At 35.6% G+C, this 25,438-nt stretch overlaps 1 protein-coding gene across 1 annotated transcript in view; it reads right to left on the bottom strand.

Annotated features, from left to right (window-relative positions):
* Positions 1 to 156: 156 nt before the first annotated feature.
* Positions 157 to 25,438, bottom strand: part of GRXCR1 (glutaredoxin and cysteine rich domain containing 1) — a gene marked incomplete at both ends in the record, with an annotated part of 37,686 nt that continues 12,404 nt past the window's right edge. The window contains 3 exons of the mRNA XM_084519008.1: positions 157 to 336; positions 3,272 to 3,337; positions 11,149 to 11,388. Of these exons, the coding sequence (XP_084375134.1) occupies positions 157 to 336; positions 3,272 to 3,337; positions 11,149 to 11,388 (486 nt within the window). The remainder of the gene's footprint in view (positions 337 to 3,271; positions 3,338 to 11,148; positions 11,389 to 25,438) is intronic.

Here is a 25,438-nt window from a genome sequence, read left to right as displayed (position 1 = left end):
GTTTAAATGGCTTCAATAATCAAACCAGCAGAAGTATACTATAAATTGATTTTTATTGACTGAGTTAGATAAACAGATTCATTTAAAAAAAAAAAAATCATATTACAAACTGCTGCAGTACAGTAAAATGAGTTTGCACATGTGGAAATGCCATTCTTAGCCTGCACAGCTCCTGCAGCGCTGTAGCCCATTCTCATTGCAAGCAGTACACTTGAGGGCTTTGAATGAGTCCGTAAAGCAGTTCCGAAACACAGACATCTTGCTCCCATGGCACACTGAGCACGGAAGGAATCCAAAGCCCCCGCAAGAGAGGCACTCATGAGGGTGCTGGACTCTCTGCTCAAAGAAGAAAGTAAGAAAGATCACAATGTTACCTCCTCAACAGTCATATCTCTAGGACAAAGAAGGTTCCAGGACAGCTTCTCAGAAACACATTTAGGTTTCTGTCGTGAGAAACATCCACTTCCCCACCCCGTGGTATACCATCACAGATGACCCATACGTCTGCCTCTGTATGGACCCACATGCAATGATTAGAAATGCTCACTGTGGGATCATCAGTCACATTACACCTCAGAAGCCTGTGTTGATAGTTGTCAAAAGAGCTGGCTAAGTGATCCTTGCATACATTACACTGATGTAGTCTTAGACCTAGATCAATTCTAACAGGTATTGCAATTGATTGATTCTGAACTCCAGGCAGTTTATGTTGATGTTACATTTTTCTATGTTATATGTTAAGATATGAGTACTTTTATCATTTGTACATGCTCATGATGAATATGTTGTTCCTATTACAGTTAGAGCTGATCATATCAAAAAAAGCAAATCATAGTTTCTGACAAGGAGTGCTTTAGGAAATAAGTGAGGTATTCAAATTTACGGGTGTAGAATGCTGAAGCTTTAAGTAGGAAAGAGAAAGATCATTAACATTCAGCAGTTATACCTGGAGAAAACTGCTGCAGGAAATACTTGGGCTCCCTCAATTTTCTTATTTCATGAGTAAAACAGTAGTTTAACTCTACTTTGTGATGGATTAAAGATGATTGAGAACACAGGAAGATATTTTGAAGACATTTTTAAGTTACAGTTACTGAAAATATTGCTAATTTATTTAGTGGTTGCTTGAAAGTTCTGTACCAAATAAATGAAAAGTAGACCAGTAGTTACCACAGCACAGATATTTAGCTTTAATATTGTGCTGTTGAGTAAAGTCTTTGTAGATTTATTTATAAAGGAAGAAGGGTAATCCATAAAATTCCTGTTAGTGTTGCTCTGAGGAATCATACACCACTGAAAATATTAGTCAAAAAATGTTACCAAAGCATACTAAAATATGTAGAACTAACATAGCCCTTTTTTAAGCATCATTGAGAAAACTGAAGAGATTGCTGCAAAGTTATTAAAACCAGCATTCATCTGTTGACAACTTAGATAAACATTAGGAAAAAAAAAAAAAAAAAAAAAGAGTATAAGATGAAAGGAAAGAGTCTTAGCTGATGTAAGTCATTTCAGCTGCTTTGAAGTCCATGTCAGTTTGATGTAGTAGAAAATCTGACTCATAATCTACAAAAACTTATTTTCACATGGGTTTGATTAGGTGAAATGCAGATTTCAAAGTGCACAGTACGCCCAGCAGGGCTTGTGGGTTGTTGTAGTAAGGATAGTATAGGCTCTAACAGAGGTATGATGCACCTGCAGCATCATACTTGCTGCTGCTGTCATGTTGGTGTATCTTTCTGTTCTGAATCTTTATTGTAATGTAGAAGTAGCTTTCTACTTATTTCACTTGTCAGTACTGTTGCTACAACAGTATTTGGGCTGCTGCACAGGAGCTGTAGTGCAAATCTCTCTAAGATAGATTTTTTCTTAATAGATTTGCAAAACATTTCCGTTAATCTTTCTTGCCATGTGCTTGGCATGTTTGTCCATTAGCTTATCCTTATAGGTTAGCAGAAGACACAGCATGACTAACAGATTATGCGATATATACATCTGTCAAACAAAGATCAAAGTTATATGGGAAATTTTTGAGGGACAAAACAAATAGAAATGCAGTATAATAGTATCGGATTTTTTATTATTATTATTTGTTTGTTTGTTTTGTACTGTAGTTCATAAATTTGCCATTCTTCTTCACTGGACATACAACTCCTTTTACTGTTAACTTCTCCAGGGACAATGTTTAGAAGAATATAATGTAATGTTTTTGTTCTCTTCTATCTTGGGAGTGCACGTCATTCATAATTTAAGATGGAAGTTTACTTCATTGGACATTATTGTAATTAATCTCAACTTTTTAAGATAATATTGTAATAATTCAATTCGTTATTACTTCTTATGCTTATAAATAGCAACCTTTTCATGTAGAAAGCTAAGTAAGATAGCTAAGAATGCACAAGTTGGAGCAGTCTTGCACTGAGACCAAGAGTCCTCAGGGAGAGTATATCAAATGTTCAAAACTAAAGACAAATAAGCCCCAAAGTACTTGAACTAACAAGGCAAACTAAGAGCTGGAGAAAGGCATAACAATCTGTAATGTGAGGTCTGTGTAATTTTGTGTAAATTGGTGTGACTGAAAACTTCCAACTTTGCTCAGATTTTCTAGATGTCCACTTTCAGGTCTAACCAGAATGCAGGAGATGTGCATGAAAAGCATGTTCACTGTGGCACAGAGAAAGTGGGTCAGCATCCACACAAGAGGCTTGAATCCTTTGGGACATGGTGAAGATTAAATATCAAAGGTGTTGTCAAAAGTTCTAGGAACGTGAAAATTACCTGCCTTTCTCGCTGTGGCAAATAAGAAAAAATATAGTAGGTGGACATTTGGGTTTCATGTTATCACTGAGTTTTCTCAAACTTAATAGGCTGTGATACTGTGATATCATTCATTCAAAGAGCAAAAAACAAACCAGCATTTGGGATCATTATATAACAGAAGAAAGAATAACAGAGGAAGAACTAATAGAGAAGAAATAATAAAGAAAAGAATAAAGAGAAATAAACAAAGAATAAAGAGAAATAAACGAAGAATAAAGAGAATAAAGAGAAGGAATAGAGAAGAAAGAAGAAGAAAGAAGAAAGGAGAAAGGAGAAAGAAGAAAGAAGAAAGAAGAAAGAAGAAAGAAGAAAGAAGAAAGAAGAAAGAAGAAAGAAGGAAGAAGACAGATAACAAGAAAGATAACAGAAGAAAGGGAATCCATTCAGAAAAATGTTCTCAATTGCAAGTATTCAATGTACATTCACTGTGATTATTTGCAGAAATAGTTACCTCAATTTTGGTTAAGAGATCCTGCAGTTCCCCAGATTCATTCATTAGTAAAATTTTCTCAGCACCCTATTAGTAAGAGGAAGAAAAAGGTCAGCCAGTTTAACGTGAAAAGTAGAGATGTTTAGAAGATTTGTCCTTGAAATTTAAACAAGCTGAGGACAAATTTGACTCACATTAAGCATTTTGTAATTAGGTCAACATTAGGAAAGCTAGAAGGAAAGAATCTAATCATTGTTGTGGTAGAACTGTTTGAGGTTAGTCACCAGATGTCATATTGCATTTCCCCTTTGTAAAAGGTGACATGGCTCGGAAATTCTGGTTGTGTTCACTTTATTTTACAGGGTGTGGTTCCTGACAGAATACAAAATATGTCTAGTTACTATGTCAAAAATCACAATTATATAAATATAAAACACATCAGAGACTGCAACTAAATGAGAGGAGGAAATTTTATTTCAAGTATTATAGCAGTTTAGCATTGAATTAAGATATAATATGCCTAATGTATAACAGAAGGAAAAAAAGGGTAATGAAAATACCATAACAACATTAAAGTCAGACACAACAATGAATAATAATAATTTAGTCTGAGTACATTAGGCCTCTGAGGGGTTCTGTGATCTGAACCAAGACAGCACTCAAGTAGTTCTTTTTCCCTCTGACAGTAAAGGCTGAGAGATTATTGCAGACAAAACAAAACTGTCAAAGATGATGTAAATCTCTTTTTCCCTTTTCTTTAATTAATTTAATTTCTTCTCCCTCTGTAGTTAGAGGAACATATTTGAATGCTTATGCTTCAGTTATATAGCCAAATATACTGATTACTAAATATTCCTGAATGCTTACAAGTACTTTTAATCAGTGGTTCAGAAAAAATTTACAAAAGGTAAGGAAACTGAGGCATAGACAGAAGGAATTGCACAGTCTTGAAGCCAGCTTACAGCAGAGCTCAGATAAGACCTATGTTCTCACCTCACTGTCTTGTGCTTACTCACTGCTGTGGAAAATTGGCCACAAGTGGTGGTTCCATGACACTCATTGTCCCATTTTTCAGGTAACTGAATGCCCAGACTGCTAAAATTCATCTTTTGTAGACTCCACATGAGCTGGGAGGTGTGGTGGGATGCTGGAAGTGGAATGCTGGCAAACTACTAAGACTTGAGCCGGCTCATGTCTACTAAGACATGGCCATCTGCAGGGCCCTGAGGGGCTCTCAGCTCCTGCTCCTCACCAGCACCATTCTCCCCATCATGTGGAGGTACAGGAAGGGATGCCAGGGAGCATATACATCAGTAACATATGTGCTAGTGTCAGACGAGTGCCTTGCTAGAGACTTCCTATGCTGCATCATCTTTCCAGTATCCCTTTTTTGTCTTGTAAAGCCATGGTCACAGACCAACCCCAGAGGGACCCAGGGACCCAACACACACACACAGCTAGCATTCGGATGGAACTTCTACCAAGGTGCACAGCAGGGAGAAGGGAAGAAGCCCACAGCTCTACCAATAGCTGAGCACAGGGTACAGAACCACTTCAGTGTGTAACACAAACGTCAGCCAAGGGGCACAGAAATGTTGCAAGGGATTTTGCATGACACCCTAGTGAGGTTGGTTTGCCTCTGCAAGGTCTTTTAGCTGTGGCTTTCTACAAAGACTTTTGACTCTGTGTATGGTGATATACTAAATAGGCCCCTTGCTGACTTCTTTACCATGTTCATGTTTCTTGTTCAGAGATGTTTGTAATCACAGCATTGCATTTCTCTTAAAAAGCAAGGTATTAATATTTTAGTGGATGTGAGTGTAACTTCTGCAGTGAATGCTACTGCTTCAGTGCTACACTTTCAAAGAGATTAAATAATAATAATAATAATAATTATTATTATTATTATAAGTATTTACAATGTAATTATTTGTGTTTAATTATGTGGAAGATGACAGGATATTCAGATCAGCTAGCATTGCTTGTGCTGAGTCTTCCTCTGTTGAAATCTATTATATATCACAGGTTCAGTGTATACCAGCTTCAGCATATGCATTGCATCCCTCTGTGTCCCCAGAAGAGAAGCTTTTAGCAGTTGACCAGCCTCCTTCACGCTTGCCCTCTAATATTTCTCTATTTTCACACAGAATGGGCAACAGGAGTGACTGGCACAGAAAAGCAAGGGTTTGCCAGGAACCACAGGGTATTAGCTCTGGTCTTGAATGCTCTGCAGTTGCTTAAGACAGAGCTTGTACTGCCTGTGCTAGGCAAAAACATTAAGTATCTGGAGCTTTATTGATGTAATTGTGGCACTGCAAATTCCCTAATCTGGACAAACCATGATTTGCCCTCATTTAGACAGGGATCTCTTCTCCGTGGCAACAGCTGGCAAAAAGCATTCCTGTGACTTCTGTTCTGTGATACAATGGTACTGTACTGTAATGCTGACTGGCTTTTGCAGCCCTGTAATTAAAAATCTGACAGGTTTCCCATTATAGATTGATATTTCAAAGGATTTATATTTCAGATGACATTCATCAGCTAGCTGTGTTATTTCCAAAGTGGAAAGTCTTATTATTATAGCTTTAAAATTAAAAACCAAAGTTCTAAATGTCTATCAACATTTTTAAGTGTTTCTGTATGTCTTCTGTGATTAATGTCTGCCTCAACTGAAATTTGAATAAAATATACTTTGCAGAGGTTAATCTACCCTTTAGATCTGTGAATCTTAATTCTCAGTGCCTGCAATTAATAGAATAATGAAAGCACCTGTAAAATATGTCCAATAGCTGCTCTCTGACCAAAAATTGACACCTTTCTTTTTATTCTTAGATTGTGTTCTGTCCACAATTACCCATAAAAGGATGTGAAAAAGTTAAGAATCTGTCCCTCCAAACACAAACATTTTGTTAACCAGGTTAAGGTTCAAAGCACCCACCTGTTAATGCTACGGACTTTGCTAAATCATTCAACAGGTTTTCTAAACTATTTTTTTGCTTCAAAATATTTCCCAATTTTCCCTTGAGATATTTAGCAATTAGCATCATATTTCAGGCATGGTCCCACTATCTGCAGAATTAGGACAAGTCCAGTAAATTTTCTACTGCTCCAGCTCTGTCTTGTTAGTGAACCAGCTTGTTGATAATCCACCATGAATGTAACCTGTTACTATTTTCATGATGTAATTCCTCATCAAGGAATGCACCTAGATGTACACATTTGTATGCAAATGTTCTGCATTTGGCTGTACTAGACTGCCTGCTGATTTGGGGTAGCAGACTCTCTTTTGCATTATTTCCTACATTCAGAGAAAAATTAATACAGCACTGAAATGTTAAATGAGAGTGGGCTGGAAACCAACCTTGACCACCATGTGAGAGAGTTAGGTTTGCAGGAAATAGACAAACCCAAGTATCTGTTGTGGACTTGTAAGGAATTTGATTAAATGCCTGGAAATCTGCCAATAAACTGATAAAAGTGTGACTGTAGCATAAGAAATGTTAGATTTGATATGCAAAGAGCTATCAGATTTTGTATTAAGAGGACATGCAATTAAACCCTGCTGTTCCTGAAATGTTAAACTGCAAAACAGAGGAAGCAGATGACTGAATGAAATAATTATATCATAGCTTTATTGCCACAGAGCAGATATTTACCCCATCAAGTGAAGGTCAGGAAAATGCTTTTACTCTAGCAAAACAATAAGGCAATGGAGAACTACTAATCATAATTGACCACTGGAAAAAAGGCAAAAAGGAAACTGTTAATATTTTAATAAAGAAACAGAATTTACACAGGTATTTTCTAAAGTTAATTACAAAAATAACTTTATCATTCTTAGTAAATGGTCATAACCAATGAGTCAGAATATTTTGACTGTAAAATTCATGCCATTGTAGATTCATTACAAGACTAAGTAGGAAGTTGTTTCTTCATGTAAAACAATGTACATATTTGAAAATGTTTTGACTAAGTTTGAAAGGAGGAATGGCTGATGCCCCAGACGTCTGTGCTGCCATTCAGAAGGACCTGGACAGGCTGGAGAGTTGGGCCAAGAGGAACCTCATGGAGTTCAACAAGGGAAAGTACAAGGTCTTGCACCTAAGGAGGAATAACCCCAAGCACCAGTACAGGCTGGGGGCTGGCCTGCTGGAGTGCTGCTCTGCAGAGAGGGATCTGGGAGTCCTGGGGGACAGCAGGCTGACCATGAGCCAGCAGTGTGCCCTTGTGGACAAGAAGAACAGTATTCTGGGGTGAATTAGGAAAAGTGTTGCCAGCAGGTCAAGGCAGGTGATTCCCCCCCCCTCTACTCAGGCCTGGTGAGGCCGCACCTGGAGTATTGTGTCCAGTTCTGGGCTCCTCAGTACCAGAGGGACATGGAACTACTGGAGTGAGTCCAGAGGAGAGCTTTGAAGATAATTAGGGGACTGCAGCACCCGTCATACAAGGACAGGATGAGAGAACTGGGCCTGTTTAGCCTGCAAAAGAGAAGACTGAGGGGAGACCACTCAATGTGCATAAATATATGAGGGGAGGGTGTCAAGAGGATGGATCCAGTCTCTTCTCAGTTGTTCCCAGTGACAGGACAAGAGGCAATGGACACAAACTGAATCACAGGAGGTTCTGGCTGAATATGAGAGGGGTCACTTTACTGTGAGGGTGACAGAGCACTGGGACAAGTTGCCCAGAGAGTTTGTGGAGTCTCCTTCTCTGGGGATATTCAAAACCTGCCTGGATGCCATCCTGTGCAATGCACTTTAGGTGATCCAGCTTGGCAGGGGGGTTGGACTAGAGGATCTTCAGAGGTCCCTTCAAACCTTGGCCATTCTGAGATTCTGTGAAAGGCAGCTGAATACTGGAATTTACTCATGTGCTTAAAGTGATACATAAACAAATGTATTTTTAAAATATAGTGCATTATGTATTAATATCTATAATGAGCTAATATGTATATTAGGGATGGCTCTGTCTTTTTTATCTGCATCTCTTTTCCAGTAAGGTGGGCTTTTACATAACATAAATCTCTAGCAATCCTGGGTTCCTTTGTACGAGTAAGAGAATGTTCCTTTTTTATTTATTTATTTATTTATTTCTGCATTGCATTCTGCTTTCTGGAAATTATTTTTTATTCTGCTTTGGCGCCCCAGCAGATGGCATAATTCCATTTCAGATGGAGAGATGGAGACAGCCTCAGGTGAAAAGGGAGGGGGGGTGGGGGTGGTATTGTATCAAATGGGAAGGAACATGTTGCAGAAAGAACCTGACATTTCCTGAAAGACTGATATTTAGACAGCGTGTGTCAAAAATACAATGATTCAATCCTGAAAGAAATGAAAAGATTAAAAAACTTTCTGTACTACAGCACACTGGACTTTACTTGACAGGGACTAAATATGATTTTTCTATTGCTTTTGCCCAAGTAGCTGATTTGTCTCATTCCCCCTGTGTAGGCAATGATAAATTCCACAGTATTGTGAAGATTTATCCACACAGCTTGCAGTACTCTAGCAACCCTGTCAGGATTTCTGAGCAGCTCGAATACTGTGTACTATGTCACATGCACATATGCTGTGTTCTGGTGCTTTTGTTACATTTATCTCATTAAAAATAATCTTGTCCCTTTTCAAAACTCTTCATATTTTAATTAGGATGTTTTTTTATCCTATGACACATTGAAAGGTTCCTGGCTCAATAGAGATTCTCTTTTGTATTGCTACATGCGATCTCCTTTAGCGAGGGATTTGCCAGGAAATAAATATTCAAAATTAAAAAGAGAGAGAGAGCAAGAGAGAGAAAATATTGCATGTTTAATTTACTGACACACCAGCCTTGTGGATTTCTGTTTTATGATTGCATATCAGAATATAATTATCATAAAAGCCATTACAGAAATGTCCACTGTTACCAGTGAGACCAAATTCTGTGTGAGTTCTCAATCACATTTTGCTGAAACACAAGCCCAGTGAAAGATGCAGCCAGCTTGCTGCCCTGTGAGTCCCTGACAAGTTGTTTTCTTAAGATGTCACATCCATGAGGCATAGAAATAGCTGGGGAGTGATTGCTTCATGGCCAGATCCTGAAAGACTGGTAAAACATTTGTAACCTTCCTTATATGCAAACTGTCCTCCAACTTATTTCTCTTCCACAGTGATTTGATTTTGGCCAATTTTGTTTTTTACCAGATCAACAGATACTTTTTCTTGTCTTAAACAATATGAATGGAGCTTCCATGCTGTAATAAATGTGTGTAGACCAGAACACTACATTCTTTCTTCAATTTTTAACCAATGGTGTCAGCAGGTAGTTTGACAGTTTGATATCTCTCCCACATTTATTTAGCTTCCTAATTCACTTTCCTTCCTTCCTATATGTCTGTTAAATATCTCATAAAATAATTAAATAGTTTTAATAAAATTGTATTGCTTGTTACACTGTTGCTCATCTGTTAAAGACAAGTTTCGTATGGTCTTCTAAAAAAAAAAGTGGCAGTGAATTAATGGGCCATCCATCACACCAAAGTGACTGTAATTGGGCATCAGCTAGAGCTTAGCAAATAATTTAGTCAATACATTTCAGTATTTTACATGATTTATTTTGACAAAATTGATCACAGTGAGATTTTCTTGGACTTGGTCATAACTCGTGTTGTTTTTTTAATTATTATTTTCTTTAACATGACAGTTGGGTAAGCAAATCTTAGTCTGAATCCTGGTGAATTTTAGGCTTTTCTAGAAGAAGGACTTCTGTTGTTGGCTGGTTGGAGACATCTCTGTTTCCTGGATTTGATAAAAGCAGTCTCTATGTTGAACTAAATTTCTCTGTCTGCTAATACCCTGCGCATGGCCCATTCTGCAAGTACTAGTGTTGTCTGGTGAAGTGGACTGCTCAGAGAAACCAGTCCTAAGCAGAGCATTAAGAGTTTGACAGAGTCCTGCCAGTGCCACGAAAGGAAGGGAAGAATGTGTGCTTGAGTGTCTTTGCAGCCCCAGCACCAATTATATGCTGTTTGTTGATTGCATTTTATTCCATTACTTAAATCTTTTATAAAAATGAAAGCGTTAGGCAATACCAACAAAATAACCCTGCTGTGTTTAAATACAGTTTGCCTCCACAAATCATGGTCTCGCAGTTGGTGTTAATTGCTAATTCTTCAACACTTGAGACAAATACCTTTTCTGAGATCCCAACCTATTTCGTTGGTTGCTTTCCAGATTGTTTTGCTTTTAAACTCTGATTTTTCAGTTTATGAAAGACACATTTCTAAAGAACAGGTTGTCCCTAATACAAAGGTGCAGTTTTAGACACAGAGTACCAATGTACAAATTTTTATTATAATTTTCTACTTGGAGTTATGTCTCACAACAGAGCAGAGTTAGGCTGGTTTTATTGCTAGATTTTAAGTATTAACCAATCCTGTACCTAAAACAATGTTCCACTGATTATAGTTGCCCAATACAGACTACATTATATAAAATTCAGTGCATGTTTAAGTTCTTAAACTTGAAGCTGTTAGACATTCTAATATCCAAAAGAGTTATTACTAAGTGACAGGTATGTTTTGTGTGTTAATTTTCCTAGGTCAATAATATACATAGGTTTTCATGAGGAAAAAAACTCTATTTCTCTAGATTTCCATGGTTTCAACTACAAAGATGAATTCTTTTCTTAGAAACACAGCATCACTTCCATTGCATTACTACATCTTACTCCCCTCCTGAAAGCCTCTCTCCAGCTCTGTTGTGTCTTTACATCAAACTTACCAGTGTGGATGGGTACAACACATCCCACAAAGGGGCCTCTGTCTTTGTTCCCATCATTCCAGCATTGCAAACGATTTCATAAAAACATAATGACTTTCTTCTGTTCTTACAGACTTCATAGTCTCATGTTTTACTTACCCCAAGGTAATGGCCATCAATAAACACAACAGGGAGGGAGGGAACTTCACACACCTTCCTGCATCTCTCATCTAGTTCTTTTCCGTAATCACTGTTAAGAGCAATATTTTTTTCTTCAAATTTAACTCTGTGGTTTTGAAAGATCTTTCTAACCAGTTCACATCTTTCAAAAGTGGTTCTCACCACACGAAGGCTGGTAGTATAAATTATTATACGGCCAAATTCTGGCACTGATGACACCTGGAAAGGAAACAAAAAAAAAAAGTTCCACTTGCAGTATATGAAGTGTTAAGTATATGAAGTGTTAAAAGATTTTTTGTTTCTTTTTTTCTTTTTTTTTCTTTTTTTTCTGGCTGCTGTAACATCCACATACTGAATAATTTCATTAAAAATATTATTTAAGCAAAAAAGAGAAACACAATCTTTTCTGTACTTTATTGAAATGTAAAGATGGAGTGTGAGGAACTAAGTGTTTGTAATCACCACCTTAAGGCAATTTAAACTGCTTATCAAAGTAAGGTGCAAACTTTACTTCTTTTGGAAAGCTTTGGAGATAGTTAATCAAGTACAACATTTTCAAGAAACAGACATATTTTAGAACTGGTGGGCTTCCAAACTTGAGTAAGTCATCACTCTTTTGTTGTTGTACTGTATACAGATTCACCAACCTTCCCCAAGCTGTAAGACACAATGCTTTGGGTTAAACCCATTTCATTTGCAAAAGCACAAATTCTTCAAAGAAACAACAGAAACTTGAATGCAGGGTTCCCCACTGTTTTTAAAACTGCCTGATTCTGTTACAACAGTGACTCCTTGCGTTTATACAAACACAATCTGTAGTATCCAGATGAAGTCCAGACTTGATAGCTAAGGTGTTAACAGCTTCCTTTCAGCAAGGTCAATGCTAAAGAACCTTCAAGCAAGAACCAATGCTAAAAGCTCTATCACATCCATGAACCAACGCTGACATAGAATAATTTATCTCCATGCTGAGCTAGATCTGGATTGGAGAGAGGACAGATTTATCACTAATTTTTTAGTGGGGACCTAAAAAATCATTCTAAAATCCAGCCAACATTAAAAAGTGTATTTTGTGTGTACTCATTCTCCAAATCAAAGTTCACTGCAGTTAGGAGACACAGTTCCATTGACTGTAATAAGTAATATTGGCCCGTAATATGCAGGCCAATTCTTCATAGGTATAAGTTTATACCTCATATTTCATTTCTACGATGAAGAAAAATATGGAGTGTAAATACTACAGGGGTTATTTTGTCCAAGAGAGAACAGTATATTTAAAAAAAATCCTGAGAATCTTTGCTCTAATCAAAGACACTATGTACTAATGAATAGCTAAAATCCTTGCTTTTCTAAAAGTTAGTATGACATTCCCAAGGTTATCTATACTATATTGCAAAGGAAATTTCATTATTTCAGTGCTATTCCAGGAGTAAAACCACAAGTTAGAAAATAATAAGTAAAGATACCTATAATGCACTGTAGCAATCTATGCAAAGCAAAGCTTGATGGGTGTATGGATACTTTTGAACCATGTCATGTAATAATTGTAAAGACAAAACTGGGTAGAAGCCACTGGAGATTTTGTCAAATAATATGGTCATGATTTATCTTACTATTTAAATTGAAGAAAAATGTTTCTTTGAAAGCATAATCTATTTAAAAAGATTTCTACATGGTTCAATGTACAGCAAAGAATTCTCAGAAGAACACGTGAGTTTTATAGATCACTTACAGATCACTGGAAGTTTAATTGCAGATATATGTAATTTACCTATTTTCCATCTGCCATCCTAGGAAAGAAGCATGTTGTCGTACGTCAGTATTTATTTCTCTTTGAATAGAATTCAGAGCTTTCATTTTAGGAAAAAAAAAATAAATGTTATAAATAATGTTACAAAAAGAGAGCTACTTTTCTCTAGTCTTTTTTCTGTGCTGAAAATCTGTTATATCTCTACTGCAAATTGACTCTTCTCCAGAATATTATTCACACATCCCAAGTGAAAGGATTAGCTTGTCCTCTGCTTAAAAGACAAGTAATCTACTTAGACACTGCCGAATATTGTAGTAACTGTGCATGGAAGGAAGATGAGTTCATCCTTTGCAGAAGTAACCAAAAGGAGGTCTTAAAATATTCTTTCACAAGATAATTTCACATACTCATTGTTTTCTCCTCTTTGGAGTGAAAATACATTTTGAAGTGGAAAACCATTCAACAGGATGGAAATTCGTGTTGCTTCATAGCTCTAATCTTTAATGCTGTTTGTTCCCAGACAGCAGGGGCTGGCAGAAGAGATACAGACAGTCATTATCTAGCAAAGCATCAGGGCTGTGGTGTCCCTGTAGCATACAAACAAGCAGCTGAAGACATGGAAAAATGGAAAGTTGTAAAGTAATCTGGAAAGATATCAAGTGGAAGGTGTGTACACAGAGTCACTTTTACACTTATTCCATTATTTTTCCCTGATGTGGCAGTGAAGAATAGCTCTTGTTTGCTCTGCGAAGAAATATCAAGGGCATTGATGATTAAAAAATTCTTTAGGGAAATTTTATTAAATACCTTGTTTTCATTGCTAAAAATGCACATAATTTATCCTTGGCAGGACTTTATCATACCAGAGAAAATCCTTCCTCTCACCTTTCCTGAACCACATTGGTAATTAATAAAAAAATAATAATAATAAAGATAATTAGAGGGATTTACATGTGTGTGTTTTTTTTCCTTAATGAGAATCTATGTTAATTTCTATTTTTCTATCCTATTCAACAGCTAAAGCCTGTAACGTTTAATTGATAGAATATGCTCTTGAAATAAATCAGCAGAATAATGTTTGAATCCTCTGCTTTTCCTTCCTAGGAAAAGGAACTTCCTAGGCTGGAACTGTTGCAAAAACATAATAAATGGCAAGCAAAGTAAGCAAATGAATAGAAAGGCAATCTTTAAAATGAATATTACAATTTAATATAACAAACTTCAAATTAAAATCATCTTGTATGACTCATACTTGCATAGAAAATTTGAGCTGAATTTAAACAGAAGGTAATTCTCATGTTAATGGGCATGACAAAATTTTGCTTAGGCTGTGGATGTTGGACAGATGTACAAACCAAAAGATTTGGAGTGACTTACATTGACCATTCTCTTATACTTAACTAGGATTCTCCTTGAAACCTGTAGCTTATGAAAACCATTTGGCCAGAGGCAGCAACTTTTTGTAACAAATTAAGAAAGTCTCTTGCACATGGGCCAAGAGTGTGTTTCAGAGAAGGTGTCCATAGAGAAAGACTGTCAAGGAAGAGATTTAAGGCTGCAGATGGAAATAAACCTGCTTTAGTTTCAGTGCTCTGCATCATTTACAGCTCATAAGTTAATAACACTGTGCTACCAACATCCAAAGAAGCATACAAAGTCATTGGATGTTTTATTGTGTCAGTCTGAACAGCTTAAATTTGGCTTGGGACCATCTAGTAGACAGCAACAGCAGCAACATAATCTACATGACTTAATGACACAGATGCCACTAAGTGATTGAGGAACTGCTGCCTTTTCTATGCGTTTTTTTTTTCTTTTTTATTTCTCAGAACAAAAAGAAGAAAAAAAAAAAAAAAAGAGCAAAAAGAAGGGATGTAGGAGACTGAAAAAAGAGATGAAAAGACAGAAATAACAACAGAAAAAAAAAAGATAAAGCAAAAAATAATTTGTTGGGTACCAACAAATTTCGAGCAGTACAAACTAAATGTAGAAATCATAATGCAAGAAATATGACAGAAAATACAGACAGTGAAACAAAATGTAGTAAACAATAAAGCAGAGACAAGGTCACTAATATATGACATTTTGAACCTTTTTTTTAAACAGAAATCCTGGTAGCCAATGAAAGTACTCAACAGCAAATATGTTATGGAATATACAAATCTCCAAGTTGTTTCAAACAAAAACTTTGGTTTTGTTTGTTTGTTTGTTTTTTAAGCAAGGCATATTGCTGGAGCTGCACAAATATCATGAAATATTTGGGACTCACATTCAAAATTTATTTGAGAATTTACTTTTTCTATACAACAGCTGCCACAACAATAATAACAGACATCTCAATAGCTCTGAAAATATTGCGTAACAGCCAGGAGTTTCCATGGTACTTCTGAAAGTATTTTAAATTCATACATTGTAAAATTTCCGTAGATGTCTGTGGGCTCAGATCTGCCCCAATGTATCTTAAACCTAGCTTCAAAATCCCATTGCAACTGAAGTAGCAGCAAAAAAAGTCCGTGTTCCTCTGCTTATCACATATCTATGCTGGCCCTGACCACTACTCCAGTCTGTGTAGATAGCACTCACAATCCTATTTGTGAGGGAAAAATATAAAATGAATTATGGAATAATAATACTAGATTATTTCTTCAGCATATTTGTCATAAATTGTTTTCCCAAGGCTAAGATTTTAATATCTTTTATGACATTTTTATGTCTGCCTTGCTGACTTTGAGTGGTTCTTTGGACCAAAATTCATATCATGGATATTTTTGCAGCACAGTTGGGATCTGGTCAAATTCAGAGCAGAGGAAGTAGTCCAAGCTGACAGTTTTCTACTTGTGTAAGGACCACTGGTAGACCTTGGGGTTGTTCTTAAGCAGTTATAATTCCTTTTTTTTTTTTTTTTTTTTTTTTCTGAAAGCCTTTGTATATGACCATGTGTACAAGCGAGTAGACAAACTTAGCAGGGAGAAGAATCCATGTTGTTAGCCTCATTTTCATTTGCTTGTAAAAGAAAACTGTGACAGCAACATTTTGAAAGTCATCAGGGGATGTTTTTGGTTTTTTGTTGTTGTTGTTGTTGTTTGTTTGTTTTTTATAATCTTCCCTCTGGACAGAAGTATAAATGCGTATTTTAATCTCATTGGTGTGAAAAGAATATCTATTTATATTCATACTCATATATAATTTATTTCAATGGTGGTGTCACCTGCAAATTTGCACTTTTAAAGTACTTGTTTCCAATGACAAAAAAAACAAGCAAGCAAAGAAAACCAGCTCTATTTTACTTTATATGAGCAACTCAATTCTAGTAAAAACAGAATCTTTTTCTGGTAAGATTAATGGGCTTGTATAATACTTTGTCAAAAGCCCAAATTTTAATGCCAGCCTTTATCACATAAGAGATTTTAAAAGATTTTTACTATGTTCAGGTATAACATTCAACTAATCTTATTCATGCAATAGTGAATTGCTTCATTGACCTAAATCAATGGCTGATATGCCCTTCTCTGTCTCAAAATATCGTCTTTCAACATCTCACAGTGTTCTACTGAAATATGCACCTCTTGGCTTTGCAATTAGATACTATCAGACCAGCAAAGTATCTCTTATCCACTAAGTTGGCTGAAGAAGGAATCTAAAGTACATTACAAACCCTGCACCAAAAGATGCTTCAATGAGTAAATGCAACATTCATGACCTAAAGAAAATGTTGTACAAGAGAAAAGATGTATATATAGATATATGTATGCATGAATGCATGCACATATATATTTATATATGTTTGCATATCTACAAGTTTTAAATTAAGCTGTTCAATTCAAAACTGTTATTGCATAACTTAGGGCTTGAATCAGTATTAAAAATTGGCAAGAAAAGTTGTGGTCTAACAGTAGTTTTCTAATGATGATTTGTTTTGGATTTTCATTTTTATTTTACACTCGGAAGGGATGGCAACTATGACTGACTGTTGAAGAAATTTAGCAGAAAAACAAAATAAACATTTAATTTCTTCAAGATTGAAAAGTTTGTACTGTCTTTTGACTTTTAAAAGATTTCCAAAATCTATACTAAATGTGTACTAATATAAATGTGTTCTTTCTGAAAAGTTAACATAAAAAACAATCACCAAAATGTTTTTTGTTTGTTTTTTTTTTTTTGTTTGTTTGTTTATTTGTTTTTTACATGACATTTCCTCAGGGCATACGTGTTTTCCAAAATGCATAGTATTTAATGAAAGACACCAGGAAACTCTTTAGATGAAGATGTGTAACATTCTTTGAAAGAGATGGCTGGAGACTGAAGGCTTGTGGTCTAGTGAAAACTCTACAGCATTGTACAGTGCTAATAGAGTTGTGAACTAGTCCCTTTGGTCTGTCATTGTTGGTTGTCTATTTCAAATTAAAGATGTAATGGCATTTTTCAGAAAGCATTGATTCCCAGGACATAAGACCTCTTGCAATGAATGGATCTCATATTCCAAAATAACATATTTTTCCTTGGCAGGTAAGGTCTGTTTATGCATACTGAAGGAATTGCAAACAGTCACGGTGTGCACTCTCAGTACAAAATCACATTCTGTTCCATTTCACTGTTTGTAGTTCAAACCCTCCATAGGCTCATGCAGCAAAAGCACAGCGTTCACTTATTTTTTAATTTAAGCACTCTCTAAAGTGCTCTATTATGTTAAGGCTGGTAGTTCTGTTTACATTGTCTTCAAGGACCTGGCACTATGTCAACATTTGGGAAAATTCAGAACTCGAACTTTATTAAATACAAGAATCTATGCATTTTAGTAGTGCACTGTAAAATAAAGACTAATTTTCTGAAACATAGCAGGTCATATACTCGAATCAAATCATGTCCTGACCTTCTCTTAAAAGTATCACTTTGATAGCACTACACTTTTTCTTATCTGGTTTGGTACTTGCAGGGACCATAACTGTAGGACTTGGAGTTTGTGACACCTTGTCATTGCAACAGTGAAATTATATCACCAGTTATCATACTCATAACCATGAGAAAGCTGAAAAGATGTATCAATACCAATTTACAAATGACAGCATCAAGAGCTGCACCTCTAAACTAGGTAGACAGAGAGACCGGAACAGTCTCAAACACAGACAGTAGTTTTGTTGTGTTCAAGAAATTGGTTCAGTCACTGTTTATCTCAGTTTTCAAAATAGCACAAGTACTTGTGTGCCTTTTGTCTGCCTACTTTCTGGCATTCTGCTCCTCCACAAACAGCAGCCCTAGGAATATATCCATTTCCAAAAGCGGTACAGAAGAACCTGTTCTTCTGCTTGACTGCATGTTCCAAAACTGGCATGAAGCATCTAATTTTTTATTTGTTTCAGTTTTAGGGCTAGTTAATTCTGAGGAGCTGGTCACAGTTACAGAGAAAGGCTGAGATCCAGCAGGAAACTGAATTGTTTGATCTTCCAGCTCCCGGGCAATTCTTGTCTCTCTTGCCTGTACATCCACCATATACTGCAGATTGTAAAATAGCACATTTTTACCTCCCTAAAGCTGGCATCTTCAAAATTGCTCATCAACAGCAATATAAAATAGATATAGGATTTCATTATGCTTAAGGCATATGTATAGTTTCTTTACAGATGTCTGTAATTCATTTTTACTTCTCAGATCATATGTCAATATTGTGATTTCAGATGAAAATAACAAAAATAGTGATAATGTTACATGTGATTTTTATATAGTTCCTTTCTTCCAAAAGAATCCCAAGCCTCATTTTATGGGAAAAAAAAAAAAAAAGACAAAAAAAAAAGTCAGTTGACTGAGTACTCAGAAAACAAAAGGAGGCCTGTCCAACCTCTCACACCATGTATAAGTGCATTGTGACCCTTTCTGTTCCTCAAATAACACGACATAGTATTTTTTCTGCCACTGTAGGCTTTCCCACATACTCTCCAGCACAGACTGCTGTGCAGGAGGTGTCAGAGTTTTCACTTCAAACCAGAAAAAATAATTGCAATATCACAGCAGTGGAGTACAGGGTGTGACCCTGCTTCTCCCAACTCTTTGTAATGCTTCAGCTATTCATGAAGTTCATGAAGGGTTCATGAAGTACAAAGACTACATCTGAGCTCACCTCCCAATGTTCCTGTTACCATTCTTCCTGCACACACTCATACAGCCTGCTCTCAGGTGACCCCACCCCAGCTAACAGAACAAGTTATCTCCTTCAGGTTCATGGTTTCTGCTATACCCTGATGCCTCTGTTTGCATGTACTTTCTAAAGCCAAAACTGCCTGCTACCAGCATTGCACTGACTCTGGTTTAAAAATAAATAAATAAATAAATAAAATTTGAATATATAAAATATATTTTGAATATATATTTGAATATATAAAATATAATTTGATTTACTTAAGGAAGTCAGCCAGTGCAAAATTTAATAGAGTGTTCAAATTTGTAGGAAAAAAAAAAAAAAGAGCAGTGTCTGTCCATGCCTAATTGGATGTTATTTATCATACTTTGGGATGCCTATCAGTATTTTCTTATTAATGTATTTATTCCTTTTTGCATACGATAGGAATAAATGAGGCCTTTGAAAATTAGAAAAAATAATAATAATAATAATTTCTGTGAGTAATTCTAATCTATCCTGGAATTCTCCCTGGAAGAAACCTCACTGTGACATAATGCTTATTTTCCTCTTTTGCTCGCTCACTCTTTATTTCTCTCTCTTCATGCTTACCAATTCGATATCTCCAAGAAATCCTTCCAGAAGAACAGGGAGAGAGTTTCTGGGAAGTCTCACTTGGAAATGTTGAATGGGTTTGCAAGAAAAGAAAAGGATTTCATTGTCGCACAGTTTCACTGCCCACAAATATTGAAAGGGAAGAAGCAAAAGAAGCCAAAAATAGTTTTGCCCTCAGTAGTTTACACAAGGCATTAGAAGTTGTTTGAAAAAGGTTCTTTGGTAGCAGTGTCCAACAATAATTTAACATCATACAATGCTTTTAAATGTTCTTGGCTTTGGTGAAAGAGGCCTGAAGACAGAAAAATTGTACCTAGATTGTCTTGTAGCAGCTGCTTTTAGGTAGTCTGGGGTATGGGACAGGTTAGAACAGGTAATAGTTTAGTTGTCTACACTAGATGAGTGTTTCTATCTTCTGCACCTTACAGATTTCATCAGCCTGGTAGATCTTATCTTTATATATGTATATATATATATATATAAAGATAAGATCTATAAGATTTATATATATATATATATATATATAAGCTGTTGCAGAGATCTCTGTGATTGTTTCTTAGCATCTCCTTCTCCACTCATCAACATAATAAAGACACCAAGATAAATACAGTGTTAGAATGCACAAGAGAAATAATAAATTAGTAGAGCTAGACAAATTGTCCCACAAGTAACCTTGCTACAGTTGGCCTGTACTGACTTTAGACTGCTAATTATTTTGAAACTTCCACTGCCAGTACAAAGTCTTTATGACTGCATCCACAGTGGAAACATCTGGCACTTAACTCCAGACAGTGCAATCTGTTAAGTTACAGCACTATCTATTAAGATACAGCAGTATCCACAGAACTTAATATCAGAAAATTGTTATCAACCAATATAATGTTTATTTATAATGTTTATTTATAGCCAAGAACTTCTATTGCAATTTTAAGTCAGTAGTCAGGTAATATCCAAACCAAGTTTCAGCAAGGTATAGAAACACTTTCCCCTTTATTTACAAAGTGTGCTATGGGATCTTACAAAAAAACAGATACCTGAAACCTTTCACACTTATTATGATCTCACCTACAAAATGATTTTCTAGTGACAGATGTTTCCAGAATTAAGTAGTACTTAAAATCAGAGTTTAAGTGTTGTCTGATCACTTTAGTTTCTTTGAGTATATCAATTATCATAAACCACACAAAGCATCATTCTGGGATGATTATTTTATATCAATTTGTTTTATTAATGATATAGATACATTTGGAGTTTTTTAGCCAGTCCAAACTGACAACCAGGATTCATGTCAGTATGAGGAGACATGGTGGAAAGAATGCTGTGCACCAAGTGAAAGACATTCAAATTATAAACTGAATAAAACTGCAGTAGTTCCTAGAATTCATTATGATAAGGAGAAATATTTATCACTTGATTGGAAACAAGTCTCATAGAATGATTTTGCAACCCTAGGACCATCATTTTCTTCAGTGCATATCCATGAAGTGACTTCACCTGAGTGAAGCTCCATGACAGTTTCTCAGTGTGTTTATTTTACTATATACAGTGTTTGCTTGTTGGCTGAACAAAGTGGCCTCAAAGCAAATGGAAGGTACACTTGTTTTTTCTGATGTTGATCTTCATCTTCGCTAAGAGCTCGATAGCTTCTCAACTTTCTATAGCTGTGCCATTGTATAGTACGGTTTTGTTCTGTCATTTGTTAACTAAATAACTGTAACATCATCTCTGAAATGAACTGTTTGGGAACGTGAAAGTAAAGAAAGTTTAAAACTGCTCTCACTTAAATCACCTATTTTAAACTTTCTTCACCTTACCTTTCCTGATCAATCATTTCAGAGGACCAAGATTTCCTATACAAAAGTGGTGGTATTATTTTACTTACAAATATAATATTTAAAAAGTGGAACTTTTGAGACAATGAGCAGCACTAACTTCTAAGAGATTTTTCTTCCAGCAAAACAAAATTTCAGTGGGGAAATGTTACAATTTCCAAAATATATTTTACTTCTAATATATGTTTTAGAGTATGTTTAACAAGAACATGTTTAATACCTGCGTTAACCTATACAGAACACATCATGCAGAGAGCAACACCTGTCCTAACAATAATTTTCTTTGGCAATAAGATATGTCATGTTCCTTTATGTGCCTATTTTATGTTGAAAGATTTATTGTAGTTAACTGTAACCTTACATACAACCAGGGAAATAATTGTTCTCTACAGGTGCAGTGGTAGAAGAGTTATAAGCTAATTTTACTAACATTTGATTATCTGCTATGTTTGATAAATGGCTTTCAGCTGAACAGTCTGAGTGGCATTATAAACAACTTCTCTTTGATGTATTTGCTGGATCAGGAAATTGAAATCTATAGTTCTACAAAATTATGTTACAGTCTTACAGGAGATATAAGCTCTCTGGTTTGCTTCTGGATATACATAACATAAATATACATATGCATATATATCTCACATTGTTGTTATTCTATAAAAGAAATAATAATTAAATTTGAGTAGTATGTCTTAAGAAGTAGGCTGTGCCAGAGAAATTCTGAGGAGAAAAAAAAAAAATAGTAAAATTAAAATGTAGTAGCTGCAAAATTTTTCCAAAACCTCAAATTCTCTTGTTGTCAGACTGAAGTCCTAGCTGAAAATTATTCTAGAGTTTTTTCTAGATACAACAAAGTTAGGAAGAAAATTCCCCATAGAGGAGGATAAAATATGGGTATTTTTAAGCTGTAAACCTCCTGTTTCTACATGAACATTATTTCTGGAAGACATAGCTTGTGTTGTGACATGCCTGTATACAGCCCTAATGCCTACAAAATTGTATAACATTATTTTGCTTCATGAATCATTTGGAAGTCTTTTAGCATGAACTTTCACTGTATTAAGTTATCTTGGTGATGGCTTATGATTTTATTACTTCAAAGAGAGGCAGAACAGCATAACGGTTTACGCAACATTCGTTTGACATGCAAAAGATATAAACATTTCTAAATATCTGGAAAATTGGGAAATCAAATAAAGTGTGAAAACAGAAATGGTGGTTCACAACATATCATTCCTACCAATTTTCTGTGTCTGCTGACAGACAACAGAGAACAGGCAAATTGGAAGATCATTGCTACTTCTCTAAAGCATCTTGGAAACAGAAATTAATTACTGTAAGAGAGGAAAAAAAAAAAAAAAAAAAAAAAAAAAGTCTACTGCTCTACTGCATATCACTTAGAGAAATGTTGCCATCCGTAAATGAAAAATGTATGAATGTATGACTGGAGATGCATAGCATCTGCCTACCGAAAGATACCTCTGTAAATAGTGTGGAAGACCAGAGAACTCAAACAATGGATCACAGATGGATCATGAAAATAATGTTAATATTAATTATGAAATTCTAAAAAATTTACAAGTCCTGGATATCTAAGAATTAGTCTTTATTCTTAGAAGAAGATTTGACCTAGATTACACCATTTAATTTCCTATTGCTTAACGTTTATAGGATACTACTTGGTACTAAAAGTTATATCTAGAAGTATGGAAAAGAATTATTATTCAACATTTGTTCTCTCTTTATTTCACCTTTATCTCCTTATCACTGGGAACAGGGAGGTACAGATTAAAATGAGAATGGAGTTTCAATAAAATGCAATTTTTCTCAAGTTAAAAAACACTCTGATTTTATGTGCTTATTTTTTCTGAGCCTTTCTTTTTTTTTTCTGGTTCTAGTCAAAACAAGAAGATGGGCTGAAAATAAAAGAGAGCATATAGGTCAACTTGAAAGAGTTGTAACTAGTCTTTAGTGTTTCACCACTTGCCCAAACAGAAATGTTAAACTTACCTAGAGTTGATTATATTTGTCTGTGTTCACAAAATATTTAGAATTGCTAATTATTTTTCTTGCATGTTATATTACTCTCAGTTCACATTGTAAAGTTCCTTTGGGCCTTGCTTTCTGATAACATGAGTATGATTTTTCAAATATGATTACCTGTCATGAGTAGAAGCATCTTGTTCTGCTAATTATTCAAATGCTGGGGTTAATTCTAAGGTTTATTTACACTTCCCATGATGTCACCCTGAATTACTAACAAAACAAACAAACAAAAAATAAAAGCACAATTTAATTGTCTTAAACAGGTTTAGGTCTCAAATCCTATCTTCAGAAATAAAACAGCTTTTATTCTTGCTTATGTTTATCACACTGTTCAAGATATTTGAATATTGAGTTGTCTCTCCATGTAGAGCATGTCTCTCCATTGTACAGCTTGTGTCCTGTTTGAGAATATCCTATAAGTAAGGATGGCCTTAGCCAGAAGTGAAGCAAAGCAAGACTTTCTGAGGGTGGGCAGATAAAGATTAAGCTGTTTTAGAGCACAGATCATGTGAAAAAGTCAGCAAACAGCATGGCTCTGAGTCCTGGTTTGAGCATGCTGGTCCCATCTGTCTGTAATCACTGCTGCTTCCCCCGGTGGAACATTTCATACTTCAGGGTTGTGTTGATCAGCAGCAAATTGCTGTCATGAAAATGACCGTGTCTACTCCAGCCCATTTCTTTTTGGCAGCAGCTTTGGAAAACCCTGTTTATTGTTCTTTGGCAGGCAGATGAATTTTAAAAGAAAAGGTTGCTACTCCTTCCTATTTTGGCAGGTTGATTTCTGCTTGAATAAATAATCACTCTTTCTGCTTTCTCCAGTCTTTCACCAGTCCCTCACTCATCCTTTCTAAAATATCCCCTTTGTAACCTTACACTGCTGGAGAGATTGATAGATGCTAATAATAGTGTAATAAAGCATACATAGATCTCTGACAATCATTTTACATTTAAACACATCCAGGTGCAGTTTGCTCACATAGTGATTCTTCCAGCAGTTCCCAAACGTCAGTTACAGTTTGTTTAATTAAAAGGCATTACTGCTCTATGAAAATGAACTCTAGCCTGTTGAGCTTCTTACAAATGTAATTCATCACACTGCTGACTGCAGAACAAACTGTTTATCAGGTGGGAACCTGGTCATGATATTATATGCTTCTGTCTTCTTGGTCAACCTATGCTGTGTGTGGTGAATGGTTCTGTTTTCCTAAGACTTGCCTTGAGTATATCACACACAAAAATATAAAAATCAGGAAACAACGCAATAGTCCATGACATTGCACTAGTGCTGAAAAGGTTAATTTTTCTAGTGTTAAAGATACTGTGTAAGTACAAACCAATATCAAGGAAAGCGCTTATCAGTTAGATTTAAGTCAGGTGATAACTTACCTTTAATTACGAAAATTACAGACTGACCAAAAATCAGTCTGTCTTACACAATAGAACTACTGCTCACTCAGAACAGCTGAAAAAAAGCAATAGCATAAATGGATTAAGTTGCTGGTGCCACTTCTGAACTGCAAGTAGCAGCAGTAGAGAAAATTCTAAATTGTAATCCATTCTTCACAATTTACCTTCCTATTCTATCAAATGGCTGGACTTGATGATCTTATGGGTCTTTTCCAATCTAAATTATTCTATGAAAACCAGAGGAAAAATTTGAATGAATATTACTTTGATTTGGGATATACCCTGGAGTTTTTATGCTTGGCAGATAATAAGCTACCTGTCAAAAGTAATTTAATCTTTTACTTTATTCCTGTGAATGGCAACTGGAATGATATGCACTGGCATCTTGAAACTCACAAGAAGTGTTGAGCAAAATTGGGAAACCAGCACCCTCCTGGCATGTATAACTTTCATTTCCAAACTTCTGCCACTAATGTGGAAAATGATTCCCTTTTTCTTTCCCACTGTTCTATA

Source organism: Aythya ferina (genome assembly GCF_964211825.1).
Source record: "Aythya ferina genome assembly, chromosome: 4".
Taxonomy (NCBI): domain Eukaryota; kingdom Metazoa; phylum Chordata; class Aves; order Anseriformes; family Anatidae; genus Aythya; species Aythya ferina.
This window is presented reverse-complemented; position numbering and strand designations above follow the sequence as displayed.